Consider the following 26,651-nt stretch of genomic DNA (forward strand, 5'->3'; position numbering starts at 1 on the left):
ATACAAAAACCATGAACAATAAAAGAAAGAACAGTGAGATTGCATGTCACATCAAAGAAAAGGATGATAATTGCTCTATCAACATCATTCAAAGTAGAAGAAGAGAGAATGAGAGATAGAAAATATATATATCGGTTGATGAATCCACATACATTGGTACAATACATTGATTATAATTATATTACACTAATTTAAAATCACATTTGTATTAATAAGTCAAATCACAATTTTAAACCTAGCAATTCAAACAAGCCAATACAAATTCTATGTATCTATACAACATAAAGTTCGTACATTCTACCTAATAAGATCATTGTCCCCTTGTGAGTGGTACAAAGTAGTATATGATATAACTTGTTGTTCAATTCTTGTAGGTGCAATGTTGCTTACTAAATAGGAATCAATGAATCATGCTCTCATCTCATTTCATGACCTAATTAAAAAGTGGGTCCTTTTGGTTTCATATCTTAGATAAGATAAATGGACAAAGCAACCTCTTTTGTTTTAGGCAGAAAACGGCTTGTAACCTTTTCCAGAGTGTGACATTCATCATGAAAATTGTCTTCATACCTTACCCAACTTCTTCACGTGCGTGTTTCTAAATCTTTGTTGTATAGTAAGTACTAAGTAGTGAGTTTTTTTTTTTTTAAATTTAATTTGTTATTTTATGTTACTTGACTCGTTGTGGAAGCTTCAATCATTGTATCTCCTTCTTCAATTCCTTCACATCAACAAATTGTTCTCTCAATCTTTATTTCTTTCCCTTTTTTCAGATGGGAAAAAAACATTTTTTTAATTCTTATTAATTCAAATTCTTATTATCATTAAGAATTTGACTAATTTGCTCACTGAAAATTATTGAAATGTATTATTTTGCAACTAAAATTAATGTTTGAAATAACATAATATTGAAAAAGGAAATGATTTCTTAAATTCATAGATTTTTATTTTTGTAATTTAAATTTGCATCTATTTTGATATTTAAATAATAATGATCAAAATTTGTAAATATATAATAATAAAGGATTATTTTTCTCTTAAATCAATTTTTTTCATTGACTTTTTTTTTTGGTCATGCCTTTTTTCATAAATAACGTGTCCTAAAGTTACTATTGATAGAAATTTCTAAAATTTTACTTTAATAAGTAAATAACAAATGCATTAAACATTTAAAGTTTGTATATTTTTATACAAACTTCGTATATTTAATCTCAACATGTATTTTGTTAGCTAAACATTTTTTTCTTTATTTGGGTTTTTGGTCTTGGGCTAGGCCCAGAACCCTACCCAAAGCCTGAACCATTCCCTGCCCCGGAAGCAGCCCCCTTGTAGAACCCCATCTTCTTTGTTTGTTATATTTCTCCGAAGAAAACCCAAACCGCTCACAGAAAATAGAGGAACAAAACAAACTCAGAAGTTGGGGGCCCAATTCACAAAATGAGGCCATGAGATGGGCTAAAGCCCAAACTAGAATACAACACAGTACATATAACAATTCATTTCCTCATGACCCAAAAAGAAAACAACAATTCACTTCCTTATCTGGGAGCTCGTTAAAATGCCCTTCTTAGTGTACTGTGTGGTCCGAAACAAAAAAAAAAGGAAAAGGAAAAAAAACTTGAGAAGCACAGATGGAGAATTTGTAAGTAAACTACACTAGAGTTATTAACCCAAAAAAACAAAACTACGCTAGAGTTCGAATCCCAATGCCAATAGTGAAATATAGAATTTTTTTAATATTAAAATATTATTTATACATCAAAATTAATCATTAAATTCAGTCACGGTATATTTATATATATTTTTTAGTTTATTTTAAATATAGATTTTATATTTTAATATGTATTTTATACTTAACTGATTTTGATATCCACTAAAGATGATTGTTTTTAATATCTGTGGAGTGTAGGGGTGTAAGTTATCAAACCGAACCAAAATTTATCACAAAATCAAATCGAAATTTACAACAACCGTATAAAAAATCGAAAAAATCGGTTTTTTAGTTTTTTTTAAGTAAACTGATCGGTTTGGTTCGGTTTTTAGTTGGTTCGACAGAAACCAAACCGAACCAAAGAAATGGCTTAGTTATGCATTGAAATCGAAATTTTAGACTTAACAAATGTGTTTGTTTTATGTTTAGTTGTTGGAATGAGTTAAAATTGTGTTGAATTTGAATGTAATGTAATGTTATTTCAGTTTATTGATTGTTTTGAACATCATTTGACTGAGTTTAATTTTCTATTAGTTAGGATTTAAAAATTGAAAAAACCGACCAAATTAAACTATTTTTTGGTTCGATTCGGTTTGATTTGGTTGTTGCACAGATAACAAACCAATTGATTAGTACTTTGTAAAAACTGAACAAATCAATTCGGTTAGTTTTGGGTCCAAAACCAAACCAAACCAAACCGAACCCATAACACCCCTAAGTGAGTGTGTAGGGTAAGGGAAAAAACAAAAAGAGGGGGAGGGGAAATAGTAATAGTTGATGGTGGTTGGCAGCGACAAAACATGGCGGAGACGGAGAGAAAAAAGGTGGAGAGCAACAACAGTCAATGTTTGCAAGTGGGATTGGTGGATGGCTGGATGCAGCTAAGCTAACTTGATCCTCAATTTTAAATTGTATTCTTGTGTTATGAAATTATCTAAATAATTCTACATTAAAAATTGTTAAATTACCCTCTTAGTTAACATTTAAAATAGTCTTAACTTTAAATCAGAATGTTTTCTTAATCAAAACCTTCTCCAGCCAGATGTAAGCTTTAGAATGGCTGGTGAGTACATAATCACTACAGATATCACAAACTTACAAACTTATAAACGACAAGAAGAGATACTCATGAAAGAATTAAACTAAATTAAACCTTACAAAAAAAAACCATGTTGGGATAATCGAGTGGTCAACCCATTCGTCCGCTTAAGATGTACCAGAGATTTAAATCCCGCCTTGTGCATACAGCAACCCATGTTCATGCAAGCTGAGGTACAAACAGAAGCATACAACGTCTTTATACGCACAAAATTACAAACAAATAAAGCAGTACTTGTTTATAGGCCAACAACCAAAGCTCCATGTTCTGCAGCACCCAACATGTTCAAAACCATACTCCACTACATGTTTGATAACTATCCCGAAAGAACATTTCTATCTTATCATGGACGATTTTGTATCCTTCCTCTCGAGACACTTACCAAACACATTCACAAATTTTGAATTATATCTACAAGAGAAGTGTAAGTGCCTACAATGGCAATAGTAACACCCATGACAATAATTGAATAGTTTATGATCATTTCTGAGCCAAATCTCTTGTAAGCTCCAGAAATCTTCAAGTAACAGACGGATGGGACAAGAATTGATGCAGAGACACTTAGCAATGCTCCAACAAGTGACATTAGGTAGCCAAATAAGGGAATTGCCACTGCCACAACAAGAGTGCTAATCAGCAATGAGGTACTAACAATAACATGTGTGAGCCTCTTTTTTCTGTAGTTGCATGAGATCTTGTTCTTTACTGCATTCACAATTGGGGTTAGCATCAATGCATATTTGGCTATTGGATTCACCAAGGTTGTGTATATTGCAACTTGTGAACTGAATTTCCCTGTTGGAAGGTTCAATGTAACCTGTGATTCAACATCTTCACCAAACATTAGGTACCCTAGGATTGCTGCTGCTGCATAACCAAGAGTGCACACTAGAAAGCACACAAATAGGACCTGCCATAGCCATAGTAATTTCAATATCAATATCAAAATCATAACTAACCAACTATGCTCTCTTCAACCATGTTAAGAATGATTTGTACTTACACTTGAGAACTGATTCTTGTTCCTCATGGCATTGTAGAGTGTGGGAAGAACAGGGTGAGCACTGTAGCAAAATGCATACAAACTAACTGCAGCAGGGATGCCACTCCACCTGAAAACTGTACCTTTTCCGTGAAAGCCTGTTCCATCAATGGTTCCATTCCACAAGAGAGAGAGCAAGAACACTGTGGAAGCCAAAGCGCCACTAGCAGAAACATAAGACAACAAGCTAAGATCCTCCAACAACACTGTTGGCAAGATCACAATTGTTGCTAGTATTGCAAAGATTGTTGTTCCACCAATCACAAGCCCTCCAATGTTTACTTCAACGTTTGGAATTAGCTTGTTAAGGTTGTCACCTTCCAAGATGAGGTAACCTGTGTCCACAATCATGGTCGTCAGAACCAAAAATTAATGGTGTATTTGATTTACGTTTTTGTTTTTTATTTTTTCTGTTTTTAGAATTTTATGAAAAAATAAATAATACCTTCTAATTTCTTTTTTTTTTATAAAATGTTAAAAAGGTTAAATTACTTTATTAGTATTTTAAATTGAGTTTTTACACTTTAATTATTCTCCTTATAGTTTTATCGATTTTCAATTAAATCTTTATATTTTTTTTAATTAGATCTTTATATCATATCAAATTTGTAACTAAGTTTTTACCGTTGGATTTAATAAAATGTTTTATTAAACAAAATAAAATATTAAGCGTTAGACATGCTTATTTTGTTTAATGAAATATTCAGTTAATTCCAACTTTTTGTTACGACAGAAATTTAATTATAAAATATAATATAATATAAAAATTTAATTAAAAAATATATAATAATTTAATTAAAAATTCAAGAAAATTATAAGAATAAGCCAAATAATATAACCAAAACTAAATACACCATAATATTTTTTGTGTTGGCTTTTAACAATAATAGTAATCATAATAATAGTACCTGTTACAACAAGGTAGAGCTCTGAATTCATGGCTATGGAGACCATTAATCTACCTTTGTCTCCAAAAGCACGTTGACCAATGTCAGGGAAGGTTCTGATATGAGGGTCCATATCCATGCATCTCTTGACCAATAAGCCAGTGTAGTAGCAAGCAATTGCTATCATAAATAGCAGTGATATGCTTAGCCATCCCCCTGAAGCCAGTGCATATGGTATTGAAACAATTCCAATTCCTTCATCACACCATCAAACTTTGTTAATATTTTCATCCAATAGTATAATACTACTTTTGGAAATAACTTAAATAAAAATATTAAAAATACAACAAAAATTAATTATCAAACCAATTATCGTATACAGAAAAATCAAACTTAATACTAATAATCAAATTTATTTATAATAATATAATAAAAATTTTTGTGATATGTAAAGACATATTTATAAATAATAATTGATTAATGACTTTTTTTTATACACGTAAAATAATTAATTGAACTTTATGTAAAATACACTTCATTTTAGTTTAGGTATATTAATTTAGTTGAACTTATATTATTTTAAAACAAAGATCAGATAACGCTAACCATATAAAATCTATAAAAAAAATATATATTTTGTGGCCAATTCAAAGGTGAAATGATTAATTGAATATGAACGTTTCATCTATCATATCACTTGTTATGATTCATTTCTAGAACATTCAGTAATGTTCCAAAAGTTTGTTAGATGCAAGTAGTTGACACGTTGGAATGTATAACATTGACAGTTTGACACAGAAGTAGTGATTGAATCCATTACGAAACTTCATTCAATAATGTGAATCCTGAATAAATACTTAATAAATAAATAACATAGCATAAAGCATGTACAGCGATGACAATTTTTAGCCCAACACTTTAATTTTTTCACCAATAATAAAAATAATAGCAAATATTATGTCTATAATACTTTATACACCAAAAAAAAAAAGCCACTTTCCGCCAAGAATTTCGCTAAAATTGTTCCCTTGTATATGATAATTATTTTGTAAAAACTTATGGAGTTGCATCTTAGTAAATTCATATGTTTAATAATACATTAAATTATGAACATGTTAATAAAAAAAGTTTAAATAAGGAAACAGTGTGTGTCAAAATAATAATCACAAGAGCACAAACATATTATGAATACTTACACCAATATCCTGACAGCTTAAAAAAATAACAATAAAACAAATATTCTGACATCGACCTGCCATATTTTTGTATTCAAGTGCAGAAACCAGATTCACATCTTGCCGTTGAATTCAGTAGAAAAATTATATTGTAATATCCTTAATAGTGTTTATAAAATATTTCATTTATAAAGGTATTGTATATATTAGTTTTATATATAAATCATAGAAGAGAGAAGAATATCTCATAACCTCAAAAACAAACTAGCTGGTGCCGTAATTTACTCACATCTAACAGACATAAGATCTTGGATCTCGTACTACTTTTAATATAGCTGCAAATAAAGAATAATTATTCTTAATCTGAAAGGCTTGTATATTTTTTAAATATGATTTCTTTATGTGAAACTCAATTATTCTTTCTAGAGCATGTTAGACTATATATCGAATATTATTTATATACAAAAATTAGATATTAAATTAATTATTAAATATTTATTTATAAATATATATATATATATATATATATATATATATATCTCGTTTAACTTATTTTAATATATATTTTATATTAATAATTAATTTTTTTGTATACATATAATATGATTAATTTATTTATTATATTTTAGTTTAAGTGAATTTTATAATATCTATTATTTGATGTTTAAATTAAATTTAATTTATTTTTTATAGTAAATTTTTAAATATTTAAAATTATTTATTTTATATTTTCAAATTAAATATTAATTTTTGTTTTTTTTAACAAACTAAACACCATTTTTAGATGGGTAATGTTAGGAAGATAAAAAAATAAAATATTATTTTGATCTTCAATGTTTGGATTGAATTTTAGTTTTGTCCCTAATATTTCAAATGTCTTATTTCAGTATTAAAAACTTTTAAAATATCTTATCTTAATTTCAAAAAAATTTAAACATGTTCAATATTGTCCTTCAATTAAATTTGACACAAACAATTCGCATATCAAATAGTTAATAGTATTCGATTACAGTGGATAAGTAAAATTGATCAATCATCCTTTAATTTTGAAATGTTGATGATTGATCGTTAATATTTGTAGTTTTGTAAAAAAAAAAATAAGAAGACAAAGTATTACAAAAAAATTTTAATTATATTTTTTTAATATATAAAAAAAATATAATTTAATTAGTAATATTATTAAGGTCTAAACCACTCATTTTATTAACTATTAGTGTTAAATTTAACTGTAGAATAATATTCAACTTATTTAAAAATTTTTAAGATAGAAATAAAATATTTAAAATATTATAGATTAAATTAAAATTTAGTCTAAACGTTAAAAATTAAAAATAATATTTTATTTTTAAAAAATAATCAATGCTTATCATATTTAATATATATTAATTCTAATAAATCACAAAAAAATATTATTTCTAAATTAATAAATATTAAATAAGATAAATTTTAATTATTTATATTAATTTTTTTAATTATAAAATATTTCCATTTTTAGACGCAATAACAATTACTTTTAATTTGTGTTCATTTGTTTTGTATAGAAACAAGGCCATCCATATATCTTGCCATCCCCACCAACCCTCTTAAACTCAATAATGACACAACCCTGTATAAAAAGTACAACAATAATTCAAAATATAGTACCATCCATCTTGAAGCAAAGATAGACAAGGCAGCTATGAAACTCGGATACTTTTTCGATTTATTGTATTTATATGTTAGATATATTTTGAATAATTTTTTGATTTATTGTGTTTATGTGTTAGATATATTTTAGATATAATATTCATTAATACTTATCTGATATGCATGTTTTATGTGTTTAATCGTATTTTAATTAAAAATAATTTTTTTATATTTTTAAACACATCTAAATATCATCACGTATTAATATCATAATCTTATTCTTAATATATATTTTTAAAATGAATTTATAAATACTATATAGTATTAATTATTAAAACAAAATATATTTTAAATATTTTATATAATTAAAAAACGTTAAAAATAATTAAAAAATTAAATTATATTTTATATATATATCATATTTCTGTGTTATATAATAATTAAATATTTTTGTGTTCCATATTCATATTATTAGTGTCCATACATCATAACCGGATAAAAATAACTTTTTGAAAGAATTTCTGACATATAATATATTAATTAAAACTAACGATTAAAATGAGTAAAATACTGATATTTTAAAAATATTTAAAAAATTTTCATTCTTTAACTTAGTACATATGTCGAAAATAAAAATATGAAACACTTTTTTAACTTTGATAATCACGTCAAAACTCAAGTGTGTATACACGGTCTCTCATCTCTCCTGATAAAGCTACAAAAATCTGAACAAAGGTTAATGAAATGGGAAGAGACAACTTCATCTTGTGCCAGCAATAGTGATTGATGAGAGATTCAATGAGATTTAGAAACACATACATGCATACAACTTTTCTTGATGGGAGACAATCCACAAATAAAAATAAAAAGATGACCAAAAAATTTTGTATCAACTTATATTAGTTTTCACCTTTTTGAAAAGGCCTAAAAATATGCCTTACTTTTTGTGTCATATCTTAACCACTAATTGCAATCTTGTTAATTAGTTTCTTTTAAATCACAGAGACAGAGAAAGAAGTGTAACCTGAAATTGCATTAATCCCATGGAAGCAGGTCTTGAAAAAGGAGGTGTTACCAACATGAACTGAGTCTAAATCATCAGCAGATTTAGGTAGCTGATCTCCATTGTAGAAGCTTCTCTGTTCTGCTTTTTCATCACCCAGAAGGGGTATGGTGATGGAGTTTTTTCCATCATCACCACCTTGCTCTCTTGCACTAGCCATAATGATGATAAACAAATGAAAAAGATTTAATTTGTGTGCTTGTGATCGATCACTACAATCACACACACTGTGTGTGTTTTTTATGAGAGAATGAAGGACCAAGCACCCTCAGATGAGTTCCTTTCTTTCCTCTATCAATTTTATTTTTATATGCAACACAATAGGCTGCCCGCTACTAGATGGTGAAATAAACGAGTTATTAGGGAACTCAATTATATTAAATTAAATTACTCTTTTATTTATTTCTTTTTCTTTTCATTGTCCTAGATCTACTCTGGACCCATCGCGTTTGGCCTTCGTATATGGTACCTGAACCACTCCTAATATAAAAGAGATTCTGTATCAATAATAAGGTTTTTTTTTTAATTATGTTACGACTACGCTAAAATTAATTTTAGAATATAAATATATATTAAAAATAAATTTAATTATATATAAATATATTAATAATTAATTTTAATATATAAATAATTTTTTATTTTTATTTTTAAAAAAATATTAATTAATTTTTTTTAAAAAGAATCAGTCTCAAGAAATTAAAGTAAAAGTGGGAATAAAAAACCGTATGGATCTGAAATGGTAAATAAGAAAGTCAGAGGGAAAATTAATAATAATAACAATAATAAATATATTATTATTATTATTATTATTATTATTATTATTATTATTATTATTTGGGTGGCAATAAAAGAAAGCAAGAATGGTTAGCCAAAATTAACGGAAATTAAAGAAATTAAAACAAGTGGCGGGGTTCACATGGTTTGGACCAAATCTGCAAAAGTCTACATTGTAAGATAAGCTCCAAATGCACTGTAAGAGGAAGGATATTGAAATAGGAAAGATATATGAAAATTAAGGATGCAATTAAGTAGGATAGAGGAAAATAAGTTGGGAACAATTTTATAGAAGGAAATACTAAAGAGAAAAATGATTTCAATATTAAATTTATCCAAGTTTATTATATTACTATCATTTTTATTTATAGTAATTTTTATTACTAATTAATAATAGATATGTAATTTTATTACTGATAATTTTGTATTTAAAGTTATGAAAAAAATTATAAATTTTAATTATAATTAATAAAATAAAAATTTAATTTCAAAATAATATTTTTTATTTTATTCCTATTTTATTACCTAAAATAAAGATAGCCATTAGGATTCTATTTTTTGAAAAATATTAGACTTTTTATGTGTTTAAAATAAGAATAAATAACTATTATTTCTTATCATGAAAGGTTTATGCGTTGATAAAATTGATCACGAAAGAATTAAATAGCGCTATATTTATAAAAGATGAATTATACTCGACAAAAACATTCAATCGTTAAATTTTTGTTGGCTCAATTTAAAAAACACATTAAATTAAAAAATTAATCCTACCATCATTTTCAAACCCCAATTATGCCTCACTCTTATCCCACTTGCAATGGCAGGTTGAAGAAACGAGCTTGAATCTCATAGTTAAATTGAAATTTAATTCAACGTGAATTTGAAACAAAAAAACAAAAAAACATTTCAGATTTTTACTTAGAGTATGAAATTCCATCAATTTGTTTCATAGTTTACAAAGGATTCATAAACACATTCATTTCATATGTGAAGCGCATGTAACAAGATGGATACAATGCAACAACAGATCATACATAAATTAGATGCACACTTGGTAACAAATCATCACTGGACTCTAATCATCTAAATCTAGAATTAAAACTAGAGGTATTGCATAATAAATTAAAGAAACAGAGAACATACATTCTGATCCTTTATTTGGAGATCCAAACAAAATAGTATTGTCGAGTAGTAGGGAAAAATGTGATTGTTATTAGAGAAAGTATAGAAAAATAATGATAATTGTGAACCATGTGAATAATAGATTAAAAAAAGTAAAATTAAAATTAAAATTTAAAAAATTAGGATTAGCAATAAACGTTTTTACATTATATACGATTATATTTTTAATCTCACCATAATTTTTAATGCACGCTTTTGCCGTCATCGTTCTCTTGTTCTCACCTCGCACCGCTGTAATCTCCGTCGACCGTATCGACGCCGCCACAATCTCCGGCCAACACGCCGAAACATTTTCCCTAACCCATCACCCCTGTTAGTGTGAACTCTCTCCTTATATGTGTATAGAATTAGTGCCTATCATCCTCTTCCGGTCGTGGCAGCCACGATGGCGATGGGCATTTTTTATAGAGGGACGTGGCTCCATCCGACCTCCCACTCCCAACTTCTATCACCCTTTTGTCTTGCAATTTGTGCTTCTTCAGTGCTGTGCGGCAGCGATCTAGATCCAAAATTGAAGGTAATTGTTGTTGGCGATTGTAGAGTGTGTGACGGAATTCGCTCCTGATTTTGCTGTCGTTGCTGGGGATGCTATCCATAACTCATTAAAATTCATCGTTTAGTCGCTGCGTTGTTTTCATCACGGCCTTTCAGTGAAACTACTTCAATGGCCAGTTCAAAATGACCATTTTAGTAGGTATGAAGATGGTTATTTTAATTCTTATGTGGATGATTATTTTGATTGAATTGGGTTTAGTTATATATAATTAAAATATGCTGGATGTTCAATTCATTATGTATGCGAATGATTATTTTTATCATTAAGTGGATGGGTTATTTTCACTAGGAGTGAGCGATGCCGGTGACGGGGTGTGGCAAACCAAGCAGCGACGCGGATGAGGATCCTTGTTGACTTAAAATTTTTTAATTTCTGAATAGAGTTTTTTGGTTGGATAATTTGGGTGAAGTATTTTTTTTTAACTTTATTGGGCCAAATTTTTAGCCCGTTGATCAAGTTATTCAAATTCTCCGTTGTCTATCTAAAGGAGCCGTATTTATTATTGTTCTAGTCTATCTCCTACAACAAGAGTGATGATAGAACAATATTTGATGTAAGGATGAATACGTTCTCTTGCCTTAAAACAGATGTGTATATCCTGGTAGATATCGAATCCTGTTTGTTGAAAAAGCACTACAAGAGATGTTGTACTTCATCTTCCTCCAAAATAGTGATCTTTGTCTGTTACCACTACCTCCTTCTCTATGTCAACGTTGTAAAACAAATACATCACCGCCATTGCCCATTCTAATGCATTTGACATCACATTCAAGCTCATTTCTTTGATCTACGACCTACGACACCACAAACACATTCGGGCACCAATCTGTGACACCGCAAGTGCGTTCCGGCTCAAAGTAAGGTATATTAGGAGGTTGAAGGTCGAAGATGATTGGTGATAGGGTTAATTTTAAAATTTAACGCGTGTTTTAAACAAGTCAACAAAAATTTAACAATTAAATATTTTTATTGAGCATAATTTATTTTTTATAGATATAAAGTTCATTTTGTTCTTTCATAGTCAGTTTTATCAGCACTCAAATCTTTCATAATTAGAAAATAGCTATTTAAAATAATTGTTCTTACATCTAAAAATATTCGTAACAAATTTGAAAACTTCTATTATAGATCTAGAATTTCTATTTTTAAATTTATTGAATGTTTGTTGAATAGTTGATTTAAATCTAAAAATACTTGATTTTCTGAATTTGTTATGATTCTATATTTTTCTACTCTAAAATTAGTGAATTTGTACATGAAATTTTAGATTTGGTTGCTCTTCATGTTCTAATTTCAGTTCACACAATCTTACATTAAACTAAGTTTTCATCGTAGATTTGGGATTTTTACAAAAAAAAAAAAATTCTCTCTGAATATGAATTTTTAATGCACTGACAAAATTTAGAAGCAATAATTCAGGATTTGTGATATTAATGCTTCTGTATAAACCATCAAATTATCATAACATTTTGAAATTAAATTGTACCAAATTATTTTTTAATTGAATAAAAGGAAATAAAAAGGGAATAATTTCATAGAAGAAATTCCAAAAAGAAAAATGATTCAATTACTAAATTTATCTATAATTGATTACATTACTACCATATTTATTTATAGTAAATTCTACTATTAATAATAAGTATTAGTTGGACTATTAGATTCACTTTTACCCATTACATAAACACCAAATATCTTGTGAATATGTGTATTTTTTATTCATTGAAAGTTAAAAGAGGTGCCACACTGTTGTAACCTTGTTATAGTAAAATAAATCTGGTTGGGCCGGTTTATAAATAAATCGATTTGTGAAAGATATAACATTTATTTATTTTAATTATTTAAATCAAATATTATTCTAGTCTCTAATATTTAAATTAAATATTAGTTTCGTTCTTAATATTTAAAATATTTTATTTTTATTTTAGATGTTTTATTTTATTTTATTTTAATTTTTTATCAAAATTATTTTTTTCAAAAATACAAATTTTTCTATTGTTTTTTCATTACTATTCTATCACGTTCATTTTTACATAATTACAACCACCACTATGATCACGATAATTATAATTTTACTGTTATCTAAAAGATAAAATAAAACAAAATAAAATATTTTAATATAATATTTAACTCATTATTTTTATTAATTATGAAAAACAAGATATAAAAACAAACACATCAAAAGTTATTTGCTATATCTGATGGTTGGAGCTCCAAACGGAGGTGTCTGATAGGGAAGGAGAAGCCGTAATTTGACTTACTCAGTTGTGTTGTACTTGTGTAATTGTGTTATTATATACTACAAATGTGACACGCAAACTTCTTCAGGCCAAGACATAAGATATGACTTTATTTATTATTTAAGTGGCCCCCTTAAACAAGTGGCAGTGTTCACATGTGGCTTTGGACCGAACCTGCAAAAATCTAAATTGTAGATAAGCTCCAAATTTGGAAATACTTCTTGCCTTGGCTCTTGCTCCCACACTCCCGAATTTGGGGCCTAATACGGAAAGCAATAAGTTGACACTGAACCATCTAGAAATTTCACGCCTTCTATGATTATACATATCAATAATGCTTTCTATTTAGGTAAAAAATGCATCTAAGTTATTTACATAATATTGGTCAGCCGCGCTTCTCTTTTTTCTCATTCGTTTATTATACACACGCTATATATAACGTATTATAATCTAAAATTTTGTTCAACGTAAATCTTTTACTACAACGTAAACCTTCTTCTTCTTTTTCTTCTCTACTCGTGTTCTTCCTTATTGATCTGCATTGCCTTTGTCGTTCTCCTCTGGTCGCATTCATCTTCTCGTTTTCTTCTTTCGATCTGGTTATGTTGCATTTATCTTCTTTCTATTCTTCTTCGTTTTCTTTTTTCGATCTGCACTTCTGAATTAAAACAATGAATGACTCAATTTTAGATCAGTTGAATAAGAACGATTTAAATTATTCTTCTGAAATGAATTAAACTGACGAAGTTTGGATTATTCAATTTTGAATCAAATTGATGGAATAGACAGAGGTGTACTGAATTAAATTGAATTGAATTGATAATATGTAAATTGTAGGCAGAGCTGTTTGAATTCGATTTTATATAATGGATTATGTTTCGTTCACTCAGTACTATGCAATTGTTTCACCATGAGTACGCGTTTCGGTTCATTATGCAGAAAGTTGTTCGGATTTGATTTTATATAATGGATTATGTTTCGTTCACTCAGTACTATACAATTGTTTCCCCATGAGTACGTGTTTTGGTTCATTATGCAGAAAGCTGTTCGAATTTGATTTTATATAATGGATTATGTTTCGTTCACTCAGTACTATACAATTGTTTCACCATGAGTACACGTTCGGTTCATTATGCAGAAAGATATTCGAATTTGAATTTATATAATGGATAATGTTCCATTCATTTAGTACTATACAATTGTTTCACCATAATAACATATTCGGTTCATTTCTGTTTTGCACAATTCAAAACTCCTCCTCCTCACCTTCTAGTCTTCTACTGCTTCTTCATCAGAGAGAAGGAGGAAAAGAAAAAAATACAGCAGCAACAACAACAAAAAAATGACGATAACAAGAAAACACGTGAAGAAGAAGGAATGCGAAAAGGAAAGAAGAGAATGAGGAGGAGGAGGAACGCGAAGAAGAAGAAGCGTTGGGCAAGAGCGGTTTCGTATATGTTAAGTGTGTGTATTTTACATTTCATTTAATGGTATTTGATATTTATAGTGTTAGACCAACTTGAATGAACTTAAATACAAAATTATATGAATGTGTAGTATGACTGTATACATATTTAGTTATGGGAAAAGGACAAATAGGTCGCTGACCTTTTATCCCGTAGCCATTTTCGTCCCTGACCATTTGAAAATACTTTTAAATCCTTGACCTTCACAAAATTTGGACAGATGAGCCCTTCTGTCCAAATGCCTCCATCAGACCCAACGAAAAAGTCTAATGTAGCTCCCGTTCTGATGACCTGGCGTCACGGATTGACATGTGGACTGATGAGTAGAAAGTTACTTTCGAAAATTGGACAAATAAGTCCCTCAACCTAAAAACTACGTCGTTTTGCATTTGAGCCTAATCATTAAATTGATTGCATTTCTTTGTGTATGCTGGTGGTGAGGATCTCTACCTGCATCAACAACGGCTGCTAATGGAGCAACATCAACGTCAAGAAGAAGCTTCAGTGGAGTAAGACAAGATTGGGCCTTACCCAATACAAATCCCTTTCGCCGCAAATTCACAACACCAACAAAACTAAACCTGAACGAAGCATTAGCTTAGGCACAGATAGCAATGGAAGACAGTTTCAAAGTCCGCGTCGACAAAGCCTTCGGTTCTCTTCCTCTTTCTTCAACCTCCCCTTCTTCTTTCTCCTCTCTCTGGTCTCTCGCCGACGACGAAATCAACTCCACACCCTCCAACCAATCCGAACCTAAACCCGACCCTAAACCCTCCGCAACCTCCTCCTCTTTTTCTTCCAGCTTCTGGGTTCAGCTAGAGAATGACCTCGATAATCTCAACGACAAAGATGACAATAACGAAGATGGTGACGTGGGGTTTTGTCGTACTCAGCTCAAACTCGACGATTACGACGATGAACAATGGCAAATTAGGTCTGGTATTGGCCTCGATTGCACCCTTGATCACGAGGTACTACTAATTCTTTATCTCTTGTTTTATATTTTGTCAATTTTCACTTAATAAGTGAAATTACAATTGAAACCTACACGAATTGAAATTTGGATGCTGAAAATATAGCTGCATTTGAATCAACTATGGTTTGTGCCATTTTTGCTGGTTAAATATTTAAGATGTTTACTTTAGATAATATTTTTGAATGAAAATCTTGAATCAATTGGTTTGTGCAGGAAGAGAAAGATAAATATGATAAACAAGCAATTGGGAAAGAGAACTAGAGGGATCGAGTTTATATGAAGGATATAGCTGAATTTTTTTGTCTTATTCCGTTGAAACTTTTTTTTGACGTTTATGATATTTCATTAGCAGCTATTATTGATGCAGGTAGAGCTCCTCACCGCCAGCATATACAAAGAAACACAATCAATTTAAGGATTAGGGTCAAACACGAAATGACGTAGTTTTTAGGTTAAGGGATTTATTTGTCCAATTTTCGAAAGTAGCCTTCCACTCATCAGTCCACGTGTCAACTCGTGACGCCAGGTCATCAGAACGGAAACTATGTCAGACTTTTTCGTTGGGTCTGACGGAAGTATTTAGACGGAGGGACTCATCTGTCCAAGTTTTGTGAAGGTCAGGGATTTAAAAGTATTTTTAAATAGTCAGGAACGAAAATATCTGCGGAGCAAAAGATCAAAGACCTATTTATCCTTTTCTCTTTAGTTATTTACAAGCAAAATGTTATTTATCTTCATTCATCAGAAAGAAATTTGAGAATTAATAACTACTCTCAAAACATAAACAAATACGTTAAAAAATAATGTAAGTATAAAATGGGGGCAAATTATATGAACAAATAAATGAGGAATCAATTTTATTCAATTGTAAATGTTTTAAAATAGTTATATTTTGATTCTTTATTTATTCTACATAAATAGTTACAAAGTGTAAAAATTTCAAAATGTATATATAAACTACTACAGAGTGAGATTTATATAAGAATTTACTATTATTATAAATCTCCACATAATATAGAGATTATTTATGTATAAATTGACTACTATCATAAATCGTTAGAAAATATAGTAATTTACTAATTTACATGTTTTTGTTTATTTTTTTCTCTTCACTATTTTGTATTATCTCTCTGATTTAATATCTACATATTATTTTTTATGATTTTTATTAAAATAAATATACTAAAAAATAATTTTAAGTAGTTAAAGTTTTAGTATAATAAAAATTTGATTGGTGTTTAAAAAAATATTATTATTATTTTACTGTTCCATTAAATGATAAAGGAATGCATAATAGTGTTTTGTAATTATATATAATTTAAGTATTTTATGTTTTGTAATTAAAATTTATATTTTAATATAAAATTTTTAATATTATAAAAATTTTATTGCATAATAATTAATATTACAAAATAAAAAATATTTTGTATGCATTTATATGTTTTTAATTTAAAAGCAAAAGACTAGTCTTACTATTTTAATATTTTAAATTGAATTTGTTTTTGAATTTCTTAAATTATATTTCATAATAAAATTCAAAAATAAAATAAATTAATAATTCAAGAACACTAATCCATGTTGATGAATTAACGAGCCTTAGGGGGTGTGTTGTTGAGGTATTGTTAGTTAGGAACAGGAGTAGATGGATCCATTTAGTTTGGTTACTCTGAGCTTTCTGGCTCAGGACTTATTGGTACTGTATCCTTTATTGAACTGGTCGTTAGAAAAGCAGCTTTGTTTTGCTTTTATGTCATTTTATGTCACTGGTTAACATTCATTTTCTTTTTGAATATGCAAGCTCATATATATCATAGCTAAACTGGGTTCCAATCAAAATAAGTTAATGATGTTTCAGAAACACATGTTATATGTTGAGACTTCTCTTAGAATTTCATTCTAAACGTTAGTTAGGCCACGAGGGTAATGATTATCCAAGTAAATTATTAATTCTGTTGTTGTTTGGTTAGATTCTGATATAGCTCATTTTTTAAATAATTATTTTCTGACATTCAAGTGGGATGAGTTATACTTCAGCAGTAAAAAAAAAAAGAAAGCTATAAACCTGCAAAAAAATATTTTGACGCTCAAATCAATATATAAAAAATGATTTTTGTAAAGGAAATATACTGTATTGTATGTCTTACCTCTTTTATTTATATTCATCTTCTTTTATACAAAGAGTGAATCTTACTAACAGTTATTAGTTATAATCATGCTAATAATGACAAATAAAGTTGTTTAGAACGGTTTATTACATTCATATAACATCAATGCGAATTATTGATCTATAACATACACAAGGTCGAGTTATAATGCATAACCGTCTTATAATATTTCTAATAGGTATATTATAACCCTAAAATTTGACATGGTATAGTTTTAATAAAGCAGATTGAGTTTAAAGTATGAATTATAACTCCGCGTTGAGTTATAGGTATGGGACCTTCAAGGTCAACATACTTTATTAAAAATGATGCACTAAAAAATAATTAGTAAAAAATAATAAATAATGTATTATTGTATTCAAAATATTACCTCTTTAGTTTGCATTCTAGAAATCTTCACCGTTAATATGAGAGAGTTAGAAATGAGATTAATGGTATGGATTAAAAGTAACTTAACAGTTATATTCAAATTAAAAGAGAATAAAATTGAAGAACTCGAAGGTGTATACATAAAAAGAAAGAATTGAAGTTGAAACCTTTTTTAGAAACTAAAATGAAATCAGAGAAGTTAGTATTAATCATTCAATTTCTAGTGTTATCTTCATCTTTTCTTTATATGAAAAATGATGGGAAAACAAAAAGGAAGAAAAATTGTTAACGACACAAATGACCCATATGCCCAGGTCAATGATGATGATGATGTTAAGATTCGTGGTTCGCTGTTCATAGATAAAGAGGACATAGAAAAGATAGATAAAACAAAAATTGTGAGGAAAGAGTTTGGTATTCATATAGAATTGATGCTATGTATGAGAGAAGAGCGAGTATTTCTAAAAAGTAGGGCTTTGAGTTCTTTTAGCTCTATAGTTGTGTTTGGCGGATAAATTTGACAGTAACTCCCACGGTAATTTCGGTGTCAATTTATCTTGTTTTTTCTCCAATTATTACCAGCGAATTTATCGTCGAAAAATAAATCTGACGGAAACCTTTTTATTCGACAAATTTATTACCAAATCTGCCAGTATTCAACGTTTTTCTTATAGTGTTTATTTAAATCAGTAAAATCAACACACATGTACCATTTACCATTATGCTTCTTCACCATAACTATACTGACCAACCAAGTAGTAAATCTGATTTCTGTGTTAAAGCTGGCTGCAATTAGTTTCTTTTGTTTTCTCTGAAGATGCTTGTCGTTTATCAGCACCAAGATTCCGCTTTATGTAAGCTATAGGTGGAACAGAAGGATTCAAAGCCAACTTATGACAATTGACTGTTGGGTCTATGTTGGACATAGTCACAAGAGTCTAAGCAAACAAATCGGCATTATGCCGAAGAAACTATACTGGCTTATCTTTCTCACTTCCATACAAAATAGTACCTATATAGATAAACTTGTTTAGATCTGTGGTCAATGATATCTTTTCCAATTCTTCCATCGGAGTTAGTCTATCTTATAATTGTGCCCTTGAATCTGATTCGGCTAATTGTGAAAGATCAATCGAATAAAAAATTGCATTAACCTTTCTATTTATAGCTTTTTTAGGAGATCTGTTCTTAAACTGGAATTGTAATAGTATCGAGCTTCATGATGATCACTATAAATGATTTTTTCTCGAAACTCTACTGGAGGTGATGATGTCCCCCTAATATGCTTCTAATTCATTTTCAAATTTTACATATTATTACATGAAACATTTAAATAAACATCAAACAATATGCAATTATTTTTGTTAGTATATTTTAAATTATTCTAATCATTACCTTATTTTGCACGTCAAAAATGAAAAACACAATCTTCTCAACAAACAAACATAAAAGATCTCTACATTTTTTATACAGAATCATTTCACCTAATTTATTATGGACCATCTAAGTTAATTAGTCACTAGTCTAACCAATAGTCAGTAACTCATGTAACCTAGTTAGTTAGCTTCTCTGCAATATAATTGATTAGTTAATTAGAGTACCATTCCCTCACTAAGCAGTTAGAACCCTGTGTTATGTACATGTATATATATCCCATCTGTAACAGAATTAATCAATGAGATTACTCAGTTTCTCTGTGCATTTTCATGTTGTAACATGGCATCAGAAGTGAATTCTCTTCACGATTCCGCTACACTTTCCTTCTCATTGTGATTTTCCGGGAAAATTTCCCGATTTCTCGCCTCAATTTTCTTCTCCTTCCTTTCTTTTTCGAGCTGCTTGCTTCACCGATTCCGATCAAGATGTCCACAATCTCTGAATCAAATCCCTGTCAAGGCAACTCAAACTCTCCGGCACAGTCTTCGCCGATTCTCGAGGCTTATTTGCTTCAGTGTCCGACGATCATCCAGGACTCGTGCTTGTTTCTCAGCCACTCCAAGAAGACAATTATGCTTCGTGGTGCAGATCGATGCGTCTTGTGTTGAGTGGCAAACGCAAGATTGGCTTCATTGATGGTTCTTTGCAGAAACCAGATCCAACTATTCATCCCGTGCTTGCAGAATCTTTGCAATGCATCAATGACATCGTCACGACGTGGTTGCTAAACTCGATCTCCAAGGACATTGCCGCGAGTGTGATCTACGCGGGTTCAGCCGCTGTCTTTTGGCAGGACCTGGAGACTCATTTCTCTCAAAGCAATGCACCTCGGATCTTTGAGCTGAAACGATCTCTCATATCACTGACCCAAGGCTCTTTCTCTATTTCACAATACTTCACGAAGTTGAAGATCCTTTGGGAAGAACCCAATACCTTCAAGCCTCTGGTCTCGTGCTCCTGCGGTGGTGTCAAATCAATTCAAACCTACCTCGATCAAGAATATGTCATTCTGCTCCTCATGGGGCTAATGAAAATTTGGCAAATGTTAGAAGCCAAATCTTGTTATCAGATCCCCTCCCTTCAATTGGCAAAGTTTTCTCTCTGGTCTTGCAAGAAGAGAAATGAAGGGCACTTACTTCTCCTCAACCTAGCCATCACATGGCATTCACAGTCAAGCAGTCTTTGAAGTTCTCTATGCATCAAAATTCGAAGCCAACGGGTAAGAAAGATCGTCCAACTTGCTCTCACTGTGGACTCATTGGACACACTGGAGACAAGTGTTATCACCTTCATGGCTATCCACCAGGCTATCTGCAAAACAAGACTCCCAAGCCTCAGGTGCATCATGTGGCTCAAGTGAATCATGCTCCAGAAGTGCAAGATTCATCACCCACATCTCCCTTCTCTCTCACGGCAGCTCAATACAACTAATTGATGGCTCTTCTTCAACCACAACAAGCTGTTCAAGACATTGAACCTGAGATATGTGCAAGTGAAGTGTTTTCTTCTTGTTACATGAACCAAAAGGCAATTTCAAGTGCCTGGGTTGTTGATTCAGGTGCTACCGCCCATATCACCAACTCTTTTAATTCTTTAATTGACCCAAAATCATTATCTAACCACTTTGTTGCTTTACCTGATTATACCAAAATTTGTGCATTAGCCATTGGTAATTTTATCCTCAACCTCTCTTTAGCACTTGATAATGTCATATTCATTCTATCCTTTAGATTCAATTTGATTTCGGTTAGTTCCCTTAAAAAATTGTCAAATTGTAGTGTCCATTTTTCTGACCTATCATTTGTGATACAGGACAAGAACTCCAAGCAGGTGATTGGCAGAGGTGATGAAGTTGATGATCTGTTTGTTCTGCAATCACCACCCTTAATGCATGCTCCCTCTCTTGATGTTGATAATTGTCATTTAGTTTTTTCTGTTAGTAGCTCTACTTGGCATGCAAGATTAGATCATACGTTTGAAAAAGTCTTCAATAGGTTGAATTCTATTTTGTCTTCAACACCCTTAAAATTCAATCACTCCAATTGTGATGTGTGTCCATTAGCTAAACTTAGGCGTTTATCCTTTCAATCAAATAATACATTTTGTTCTGCCATTTTTTATTTGGTTCATTGTGACATTTGGGGGCCTTATCGTGTCCCTACATATAATAATATGAGATTTTTTCTTACTGTTGTGGATGATCACTCTAGATTCACATGGACCTTCTTGTTGAAACATAAATCTGATGTTGCTAATACTCATATCAATTTCTTGAATATGGTTGAGACTCAATTTAAGACTAGGGGGAAGCAAATGCGATCAGACAATGCAGGTGAACTTTCCCTCACTGAATAGCTCAATTCGAAAGGGATGGTGCATCAATTCTCATGTGTCAAAAGTCCTAAGCAGAACTCCGTAGTTGAATGAAAACACCATCATTTTCTCAATGTGGCTCGGGCTCTATTCTTCCAATCCAAGGCTCCAATTGAATTTTGGGGCAAATGTGTTTTAACTGCCACATTTCTAATCAATAGATTGCCAAGTCCAACCCTTCAATATAGCTCACCATATGAGAAGTTATTCTCCAAACAGCCGGACTACTATTCTTTACGGGTCTTTGGTTGTCTAGCTCATGCTTCCACCCTCATTTCAAACGACACAAATTCTCTCTACGTGCAGTGCGGTTAGTTTTCATTGGATATCTTTCTGGCTACAAGGGATATAAGCTTTATGATCCAATCGCTAAGAAGATCTTTATCTTGAAGGACGTTACCTTTGTGGAGTCTGAGTTTCCATTTTGACAATCCTCTAAGACTTCCAGCACCATTGTTGATATCTTTTCTGATGTGGTCATGCCTCTTTGCCTTCCCGATGTGACACCTAGTTCCTCTCCATCTGCACCAATGTAAAGTCGCAACTTCAACAAGTCCCAGCTTCATCTCAGACGATTCATACCACTAAGCCTCGCCGAACATCTATACCATCGAGACCACCTTCGTACCTCAAGAATTAGCAATGCCACAATGTTTACCACATGAATTTTAAACATCTCTCTCAACTTCACTGTGCTTTCATTGCCAATGTTGCTGCAATCCCTGAACCTGCCTTCTTTCATCAAGCAGTCAAGTTTCCATAATGGCAAAGAGCAATGGATGAAGAGCTTCAGGCCATGGAAGACACAAATAATTGGTCTTTGGTGCCCCTGCCTGCTGGCAAACACACCATTGGATGCAGATGGGTCTACAAAGTCAAATGCAAAGCCGATGGTTTTGTGGACAGATATAAAGCTAGACTCGGTGCAAAAGGATACACCCAACAAGCTGGTATAGACTTCAACGACAAATTCTCACCCGTGGCAAAACTCACTACTGTTCGAGTGCTTCTGTCGTTGGCAGCCATAAACAAATGGTCTTTGCTTCAAATAGATGTGAACAATGCCTTCTTAAATGGGATTTATTCGAAGAGGTATATATGGACCCACCTCTTGGCTATAACTCCAAAAATTCTGGACTTGTATGTAAGTTGAACAAGTCCATTTATGGTTTGAGGTAGGCTTTCCGTCAATGGTTTTGCAAATTCTCTTCAGCTTTGCTTAACCACCACTTCAAACAATCGAGGCGCGATTACTCCCTTTTCACCTATGGTAGTGGCGATCAAATAGTCTATCTCCTTGTATACGTCGATGATATTATCCTGGCCAGTACATCTAAGGACATGCTGTACAATTTGCAGAAGTTATTGGAATCGCTCTTCAAATTGAAGATTCTTGGTGATTTGAAGTATTTTTTGGGTTTGGAATTGGCAAGATTAGATGAGGGAATTCTTCTTAGCCAACGTAAGTACACCCTCAGCATCCTTGAAGATACCAATTTTGCTGAATCTAAGCTTACCTCTTTGCCTATGGAACCCAACCTAAGGCTTAGTAGCTCAGATGGGGAGTTGCTCAAGGATCCTGCAAGCTATAGAAGGCTTATAGGGAGATTGATGTACCTCACCATCTTGCGCCCGAACATCACCTACACTGTCTCCACCCTTAGCCAATTTCTGTCCCAACCTCACAGTGCACATCTTCATGCCCTTCATCATTTGCTGCGATACATTAGAGGCACTATAGGGCAAGGATTACTTTTTTCGGCAAACTCCGAGAAGAGACTAATGGCTTATGTGGATGCAAATTGGGCAGATTGCCCGGATACTAGACAGAGTGTCACTGGGTTCTGTGTGTTCATTGGAGATTCCCTTGTTGCATGGCGATCGAAAAAGCAGGCCACAGTCTCCAGATCATCTACAGAATCCGAGTATCGGGCCATGGCAGTAGCTACTGCTGAACTCACATGGCTGAAAGGCCTCCTGTTTGACTTTCAAATTGATATTCTCTCTTCTATGCTGTTTTGTGACTCTCAATCTGCTATTCACATAGCATCCAATCCCACTTTCATGAGAGAACTAAGCACATACAAGTGGACTGCCACTTTGTGCTCGAAAAGGTGGTTACGAAGTTTATTAGGCTCATTCATGTTTGGACGCAACATCAACTAGCCGATGTGTTCACCAAGCTAGTTATCCCAACTCAATTCATAACAATCTCATTTCCAAGTTTGGCATGATAAATCTTTATCTGCCAACTTGAAGGAAGATATTATGGACCATTTAAGTTAATTAGTCACTAGTCTAATCAATAGTCAGTCACTCATGTAATTTAGTTTGTTAGCTTTTCTGTAATATAATTGATTAGTTAGTTAGAGTACCATTCTCTCAATAAACAGTTAGAACCCTGTATTATGTACATGTATATATATCCTATCTATAACAGAATTAATTAATGAGATTACTCATTTTCTCTGTACATTTGTATGTTGTAACATAATTCTTTAACTCTATCATATAGGTTCAGATTCTATCTTAAACATGCAACTATTCGCAAATTAAATATTTTTTAATTTATAAATTAATTCTAGTTATATAATTTATTAATTAATTTCAATTTCAAATAATGTTTAATAACACAACGTAATAAATTTTAATGAATACAAACCAAAGACAAATAAGTCTACGAAACTCCTCCACACAACAGGAGGATAGCAAAAATATCACCAACAACACCGAATCCTCCAAAAGTATACAATGAAATATCTGCCTTGTTAAGATCAAATGCAAAACTTCAAAAAAAAAAAATTGAAGCAATCAAAACATTATAAAAAATTGAAACTAAAAAAAAACTAAACTGATTAAAAGAAAGAACTACTCACCACGAACACAATCGCAGTCTTGGAATTTTGAATGGAATTTCGAAGAGAGACAAATTAGAGCTAGAAGTTGGAGAGGGAGAGACGTTTTAATTTTCGATTTTAATCTTATCAGCGACCAGGCCATCGGTAAATATATTTATTGACTAGCTCAAATGTTGTATTTTATTATGACTATTACCAATAGTCTGATTGTCGATATGATAATTTAAATTTTACAAAATAAAAAACTATCAATGGCTAATGACAACGATAAACGTATTTTCAATATTACTAATATTTTATTCGGTTTTGCTACGTTACCAACAGCATATCTGCCAATTTCTGCCAACTCTTATTTATAATTATGTTTCATGAAAGTGTGTTCGTGGATGTGTCTAATAAAAATGTATTTTTTATAACTGTATTTAATAGAAGTGTCTTTATAGATATATTTTATGGATGTGTCTCTTTATATAGGTATTTAAAATATATTAATTATTAGACACATCTACGAACACACTTCCATAAAACATAAATATAAATAAGAGTTGGCAGAAGTTGGCGAATAATATGTTGGTATCCTATACTTTTCCTATTTTATTATTTAATTGTTATCAACGCTGTTGATAAATTTAGTGGCGGTGGAATTGTGATATATTCGTCGCAAATACCATGAAGGTCACTTAGCGCCAAACTGTTGGTAAAAGAGGAGAGTGTGTACTGTGTAGTAGTGTAGAAGCTATTTAGGCATTGATCTGACACACACTTTTTTTTCTTTTAAGATATAACTATTTCATAAAAATGAGTCGAGCCAAAAACGAATTATTGGACGCTCTTGGCCATTTTCCGGTGACAGGTCATATGGTGCCACATGCCCAATTTTACGTCAGATATTTATCATACATTGGCAGAAAGTACATCACAGATGAACCGACTTGACAACTCACATTAATTTCATTAAAAGATCAAATTAAATTGTTGAATTTGTAGGACACAACAATTTTTCAAATATTCTTGTATGCGTTAATTTATTACCAAAATTGGAGCAGCGAGGATTGAATAGGAAGGAAATAAGTAACAACGTGATGACAATTAATAGGAACATGTGGATGCAATATGATGAGAGGGAAAAGATAATGTGGTGAGTCTCTCTGACTATGACTTCTAAGGCTACACATATATACCGTCTCATTAGCACCAACACTTGCCTTTGCTGGCAACCATGTACGAATAACGAGTACATACTCTTCTAATAATGCTGTCAAAAAATATGGTCCACTTCTTTGAAAACATCTTTAGGTGTTAGATAAAGAAAAACCTATGAAATATGGACACGGACGCAATATGATACGGGACACATCGATATGCAAATTTTAAAATTTTATAAGACACGGAAATACGTATATATATAAAATATAAATTATTTTTTAGATAAATTATAATAATATTTTAATATTTTATTGATATTAAAATATAAATTAAATTTTTTATTTTTTTAATATTTTATTTTAATTATATCAAATATTTAAAATATTTTTTATTTTAATAAATAATAATATATACTATATCTAAATTTATTTCAAAAATATACGCTGACACATAATTATATTTACGTGTGTCCAAGCGTATTCGGAAATTTTTTTTTTACTTTTTATTAA

General features: G+C 30.9%; 2 protein-coding genes across 2 annotated transcripts; one reads left to right on the forward strand and one right to left on the reverse strand.

Annotated features, from left to right (window-relative positions):
* Positions 1-2,834: 2,834 nt before the first annotated feature.
* On the reverse strand, positions 2,835-9,563 carry LOC112792636 (amino acid transporter AVT1I). Its single transcript, XM_025835956.3, has 4 exons — positions 8,565-9,563; positions 4,761-4,994; positions 3,814-4,187; positions 2,835-3,720 (listed from the first exon to the last, which is right to left on the reverse strand). The coding sequence occupies exons 1-4, from the start codon at positions 8,761-8,763 to the stop codon at positions 3,202-3,204; spliced, it is 1,326 nt and encodes a 441-aa protein (XP_025691741.1). The 5' UTR covers positions 8,764-9,563; the 3' UTR covers positions 2,835-3,201.
* A 13,350-nt stretch (positions 9,564-22,913) lies between these two features.
* Positions 22,914-24,304, forward strand: LOC140178354 (uncharacterized mitochondrial protein AtMg00810-like). The gene is made up of 2 exons (XM_072214952.1): positions 22,914-23,192; positions 23,318-24,304. Exons 1-2 carry the CDS (start codon positions 22,914-22,916, stop codon positions 24,302-24,304), a joined length of 1,266 nt encoding a protein of 421 aa, XP_072071053.1.
* Positions 24,305-26,651: the final 2,347 nt, after the last annotated feature.

This window comes from Arachis hypogaea, chromosome 1, assembly GCF_003086295.3.
Source record: "Arachis hypogaea cultivar Tifrunner chromosome 1, arahy.Tifrunner.gnm2.J5K5, whole genome shotgun sequence".
Taxonomy (NCBI): domain Eukaryota; kingdom Viridiplantae; phylum Streptophyta; class Magnoliopsida; order Fabales; family Fabaceae; genus Arachis; species Arachis hypogaea.